Raw genomic sequence first — 6,360 nt, 5'->3', positions numbered from 1 at the left:
GAGGTTGCACTCAATGCGGCCTACTTGTTATCGGAGGGTTTGGAGATGCTCGCGTGTAAGAATTAAAATACTAGTGGATTTATTTCTTTATTATTAGTCCTTAACATGAAGTTTCGTTTACGTTTATGTTATCAATTCCATTTTTTTAACTCATGTGCTCCAATATTTGCCAATAAATAAAAGAAATGATAAAAATCTGCTTTTTATATTAAACCCATTTTGTCAAATATAGATTTATTATTTGATCCGGTTAACGTGTTAAGTTGAAAAAATGCATATATGAATTATAAATTTTGATAATATGGAAGATATTTATTTTATATTTATAAAAACAATTTACTGTTCAACATCATTTATGTTATCAATTCCATTTTATAACTCATGTGCTCCAATATTTGCCAATAAATAAAATAAATTATAAAAATCTGCTTTTTATATTAAACCCATTTTGTCAAATATAGATTTATTATTTGATCCGGTTAACGTGTTAAGTTGAAAAAATGCATATATGAATTATAAATTTTGATAATATGGAAGATATTTATTTTATATTTATAAAAACAATTTACTGTTCAACATCATTTATGTTATCAATTCCATTTTATAACTCATGTGCTCCAATATTTGCCAATAAATAAAATAAATTATAAAAATCTGCTTTTTATATTAAACCCATTTTGTCAAATATAGATTTATTACTTGATCCGGTTAACGTGTTAAGTTGAAAAATGTATATGAATTATACATTTTGATTATATGGAAAATATTTATTTTATATTTATAAAAACAATTTACTGTTCAACATAATTTTCAATACTGTTTCGATTTATTTTTAATGTTTAAAACACTACCATATTTTTGATATTTTTTTGTCAATCAATCAGTGAAGAAATATCCGCACACATATATTTTTAATATTATTTTATACCTATCATAAAGACAATTTTTTATATATTGGTATACCCTACTTTCTTAAAGTGGCATGGTATAGATATTTATTCAGATAAATGTTCATAAACAGGCCAGGTGAATGAATAAAGAATTAACATCATTGATTCTTTGTATGTGACTCTCTTTCTTCTCCCATTATTTCTTCCCTGCAGTTGGTCCCTCTCCTTTTTTTTTCGTATATGCAAGTGTGAATAATTGTGTTTGTATAAGAGTGTCTTTAAACCAATGCTCCGTACTTTATTGATTGTGACAGTCCGCCCTGCATGATCCATAGGAGTCCAGTGTATACTTGCATGTCTGCTTGCCAAAAGTCCCATCTGCCTTCGCCTGACTGGTGTCACTGTAGTTTGTATCCGTTATCCATTATGCTTATGCTTGTATCTGTGATGATTTCTGCTTTATGTTGCCAGCTACACTGCTGAGAGCTATATTTACAAACAGCTGCTGTTATAGGTAACACAGCAGAGGAAACAGGAAAGAAGAAATCTTCATCAAGTGAGATCAGATGTAAACATTCAATCAAGTTCAGGATCACAGAGTAAGAAAATAACCCACATAGTATAAGAAGAAATATTTGTGTTTGGTTCAAAGATTATGTTTAATAAGACTTTTTAATTACAATACACACACCTAGCTCAACAAGCAGGCAAACATAAGCAAATTTAGATAAGCCATATTTTAAAGTGATTACATATCATTTCAGTAATTGAACAGTTTTGATCAAAGTTAAAGAAATTCATCATTTTAAACAGTTTTTATTCTTAGGGGCACTTTTACTATGACTTGAGAAATACTTGTTTTCAGAAATACATATAAGTATCAGTGGCGGACGGTGACTTCTTTTTTCGAGGGCGCTTGATGCTAAGTTCGTCACAACATGTATGTAACCCGTCATGTGTGTGGTTCGTTGTGTTCAGCGCATCGAGTGATCCTGTGTACATCACATGTCTTGTCAAAATAAGTGCCTGCTGCAGACGCATCTAAAGGGTTTATGATAAAAGAGACACTCGCGTTTGCCAGATAATCGCATAAATCTCATGCGTAATCAGAGTTTACTGTTAAGGGAGTGTCTTGCGTGTATTTTGTGAACGTCTCTTTTCAAAATTTTGGTTTTGACGTGTGCAGCAGGCACTTATTTTGACAAAACACTTGATGCACATGGCTCACATGACGCAACAAACACATATTTTGAAAACGCAAGCAACACACGACACACCGAACCCCTCGGATGAGCAGTCATGAGACGCCACTGATTAGCATACAGACCTGATTTGAAAAATGTAATAGAAAAAAATAACAGATATTCAAACAAATGATTACTGACAATTACAATCATAATCTTTAATTAGTCACTTTGATATTTAATTTGAATAAATATCTCTGTTTTAAATGCTCTCACACCTAAAAAAATAAAAGAACAAACACAAGCACTGATTTTGTGGCATCTGTCCTGTTATTAAAGGACACCTATTATGCAAAATCCCCTTTTACAAGGTGTTTGGATATAAATGTGTTTTTGAAATAAATCCACCCACTCCTTTTTAAATCTACAATAAAACAAAGCAGTTTCATTAGACATGCCGTTTTGATTTTCTTGTTAATGTGATGTCACACTGATAAAGCCCCACCCACAGCCACTGACTGACAGTCCTGCATTACCATAGTTTCCATCCTCAGCAAGCAATATGCAGTCTGCCATATCTTAATAGTGACATAAGAGTGTTTTCACAGGAATCATATCTATTTTAACTGAAAGCACTTGCTGTTTCTTTCGGTAAGGGAGTGGGGGGCAGTAGCTCATTTGCATTTAAAGGTACACACATTAAAACAGCGCATTTTAGAAATAGGGGCATTTTGGACATGCTGTTAGAAATAATCTGTGATAGAATAAATGACAGACACATTCTGTGCACACCTGAGACTTATATTACATCTTGTAAAAATGGGCATAATAGGTGCCCTTTAATATTCCCCATATTGCAAGCATGTAACCCTGTATCCATCTTGTCTCTCTCACATCATCATTCTTTACAACGGGAAGACCAGGAAGCCTGAAAAGGTTGAGTACTTCCAGCCTCCCATTAAGTTGCCTCTCTCTAGTTTGAGGTAAGCCTTGTCTCCTCTCTCCATGATCACAAGCCCAGCATTAGTGGCTGCCTCCCGTGTCACATCCTGGTCTCCAGCAAAGGCTGAGATCATCGGCCATCCATTCAGCATCAAACTCACCTGTGACATGGAAAAATTGCGAGTGACTTTGAGTGAATACTATAATTCTGACAGGCACCATGCCTCGAGTCGTTACCTGTATGGTTTGTCTGTTATATGCCTTCACCACGTGGAAATTAAAACTGTACACCCCTCGTCTCGGAGCGAGGAAGATGCTGCTCTCCTGGTCAAAATGACCACCCACGTTCACCAAGATCTAACAAAAAGAAACAGATTAAGGACTGGAAAAAGTAAAATGATTTATAGTCAAAGAGCACAATTATTTACCTGGTCAAAGTAGATGATCATGGTACGGTTGCTCATGTCTGTGGGTTCATGGTTTGTCTGGCGTGTGGCGGAGAAGGCGACTCGGCCGGTACCCGAACGCACTGACATACCCAACGCATTCCCCGCCGGCTCTGAAGAGGGTGTAGAGTCACACACCACCAGACATTTACCCTCCAGTACTATGGGCTCAGTGTCATTTTGCCCTCGTACCACTACAGGGCCCATTGCAATAAACAGACACGTCAATAGCATGGGCAGCCCAGCAGATAAACTGCCAAAGTTGGGCGGCATTGTCTTCATTATTCCTTGGTATATCTTCAACTAAAATGAGGGGCAGATGGTTGACAGGTTGTCTTCTGCAAACTCTTGAGGAACTGAGATGTTATGAACTACCATTCAAATTATCAATCTTTTTATGTTGTAAATATGTCCTTGTTTCTTCTTTTCAACCTGACGTTCTCTTTTTCTCAGTCAATCCGTTTTTCCGACTTGCCGTCCTGTCTGTCACGTTTTTTTGATGAAGATCTACTCTGTGTGTTATATTGCCCGTAGGGGACCAATGGCAAGGACATTTAGAGGTTTCTCATCAATCCGAAAAAAATCCATCATCACAGCCAACCTGTGAAAAGAGAGAAAGACAAGAGAGATAGAAAGAGGTAAGGTAAGAGGAAGTCCTCCCACATTTTCACCCAACAGGTATGCTGGTGGAGGGGAGGAGGAGCAGTGAAGGATGAAGATCATGAGGTAACAGTTTGGATCTCTTTCAGCTGATAGGGAACAGCATCCAGGAGAGAGTGAGAACAAGAGAGAGAAAACAGAACAACTCCACTGAGAGACCATCTGTCTGTAACACGCTTTCACTTCCCTCCTGACGCTCCACAACATGCAGGACTCTCTCTCTCTCTCCCCTACACACAAACTCCAACCTACTCTCTCTCCTCAGTGTCCTGGCACACACTTGAACGGACTGTAATATGCCTCATAACCAAAAATATATCTATAAGAATAGGAATCTATAATACAGATGTCATTCAATGAGTAGTGAATTCTTTACTGCTGGACATTTACATTTAAGCGTTCAGCAGACACTTTTATCCAAAGCGATATTTAAGAGTAAGGAAAAACAATAGAGAGATTCATCTTAGAGTCAAATCTCATTGTCAATAACAACTATTTCTGTTTAGTTTCGGTTTTGCATGCTCTTCAATTCTTTAACAACTTTATGCCTAAAACTTCACCCACTAAACATTTATCCGTCGTCACATAAAAAAAATATAACTTATTTTAATTTACAGCACTTGCAGTAATGCAATACATCACAAATGACAAAATATCTTTTCATCCAAGCTTATTCTAGGAAAAACACAAGATAAAACACATTTGTAGGCTTAATCATAAAAATAGAAAATCACCTGATTTAGTGGGACGTCCTTTGGGCTCTCGTAAAAGATGTGAAGTATCAGATCTTCTGTAGGAGAAATACTCATCCTATCTACTAAAGACACTCCCCCCTGCTCTACCACATTTAGCTCTCTCTCTCTTTCTTTCTCTCGCTCTCTCTCTCATCAATGTAACATCTTACTTTACCACCACCACCACCACAGGAAAATGATACATAGCAAAATGGCAATCAATTTTTTCAGGTTATATATGACGTTATTTTAAAAGGTACATTGTGTAACTTTTAAAGGGGTCATATTATGAGATTTTTTTTAAAGATGTAAAATAAATATTTTGTGTCCCCAGAGTGCGTAAGTGAAGTTTTAGCTCAAAATATAATATAGATAATTTATTATAGCATGTTAAAATTGCCACTTTGTAGGCCTGAGCAAAAGTGTGCAGTTTTTGGGTGTGTCCTTTAAAATGCAAATGAGCTGATGAAATACAAACACTGATCACAATGATGGTGGTTTGTTGTAATTGAAACTCAATTGTGCTGTCAATTATTTTCTCTCTCTCTATTTCTCTCTGCACTAAATGACATTGCCGTGGTTGGATAGTGCAGATTAAGGTACCGTATTATTGTAATTCACCTTGCTACCTACCTCACAAAAGTGGCGAAATCTGAACAACCTAATTTTCACAAGCTTGCAGGAAATGCCTTACCCAAACAAAGTTATTGGGTTGATAATTTTCACATTTTCTAGGTTGATAGAAGCACTGGGGACCCAAATATAGCACTTAAACATAGAAAAAGTCAGATTTTCACACTATGACCCCTTTAAAAGGATTTCTTAAAAGAAATGCAATATAATATACATAACTATATTGTAAGTGGTGTGTAAAGACCTTACATAATGAACTGTATTATTTTTATTACGTTAGAATGAACCGTTTACATAATGAACATTTTATAAAAATATAACATTAATGTCTTTTATATTGACTGAGTAAGGTCATGTCAAAGATTTAAATCAATGTAAAATCAATGATTGAAATTAAACTTCAATGCTCCTTATCTCATGATTATTAACTTTAACCCCTTAAAGTTCCAATGTACACATTGAGACAACTGCAGGAACACTGCATTATTTAACAGAAAACTTCATCAAATACAACAACTCAAAAAGCTAAACATGTCACATATCTGTGAAAAGCTGAGATTCTTGTGATTTAAATGATGTAAACCCTTTTAAGATACAATCGACACGGCAAGTACAATTAGTATCCATTTTAGGATGTTTTTTTTAGCTTTTTTTAGGAACGCTAAGGGGTTTTAACCTGGATGTCACAGACAGGGTCATGTGTAAGCTAAGATAATAAGTATACAGCAACTAAAATAAACTAAAACTACTTTATGACATGGAAAACCTAATTCAGAAAATGCTTAAATTAAAAAAAGACAGTAGAAAAACTGCTTCATCATTTCACAAATATTCAACTTTTTTATTTTCTGAAAACATGCATCACAATCAA

General features: G+C 35.3%; 1 protein-coding gene across 1 annotated transcript; it reads right to left on the bottom strand.

The window, feature by feature from the left end:
- Window positions 1-1,543: 1,543 nt before the first annotated feature.
- cbln12 (cerebellin 12) lies at window positions 1,544-5,012 on the bottom strand. The gene is made up of 4 exons (XM_065277195.1): window positions 4,857-5,012; window positions 3,445-4,063; window positions 3,254-3,373; window positions 1,544-3,177 (listed from the first exon to the last, which is right to left on the bottom strand). The coding sequence occupies exons 2-4, from the start codon at window positions 3,742-3,744 to the stop codon at window positions 2,980-2,982; spliced, it is 618 nt and encodes a 205-aa protein (XP_065133267.1). The 5' UTR covers window positions 3,745-4,063; window positions 4,857-5,012; the 3' UTR covers window positions 1,544-2,979.
- Between the last annotated feature and the right edge of the window lie 1,348 nt (window positions 5,013-6,360).

This window comes from Paramisgurnus dabryanus, chromosome 6 (genome assembly GCF_030506205.2).
Source record: "Paramisgurnus dabryanus chromosome 6, PD_genome_1.1, whole genome shotgun sequence".
In the NCBI taxonomy this organism is placed as follows: Eukaryota; Metazoa; Chordata; class Actinopteri; order Cypriniformes; family Cobitidae; genus Paramisgurnus; species Paramisgurnus dabryanus.
Note: the sequence above shows the minus strand (reverse complement) of the source record. Positions and strands in the feature narration are given on the sequence as shown.

Bases quoted from the DNA above. Each gene is read 5' to 3' on its own strand.
- cbln12 (XM_065277195.1), bottom strand. From the start codon at position 3,744: ATGAAGACAATGCCGCCCAACTTTGGCAGTTTATCTGCTGGGCTGCCC. The intron at 3,374-3,444 runs GTAAATAATTGT...TCTTTTTGTTAG, and splicing joins TGATCATCTACTTTGACCAG to ATCTTGGTGAACGTGGGTGG. The intron at 3,178-3,253 runs GTAACGACTCGA...TCCATGTCACAG, and splicing joins ATAACAGACAAACCATACAG to GTGAGTTTGATGCTGAATGG.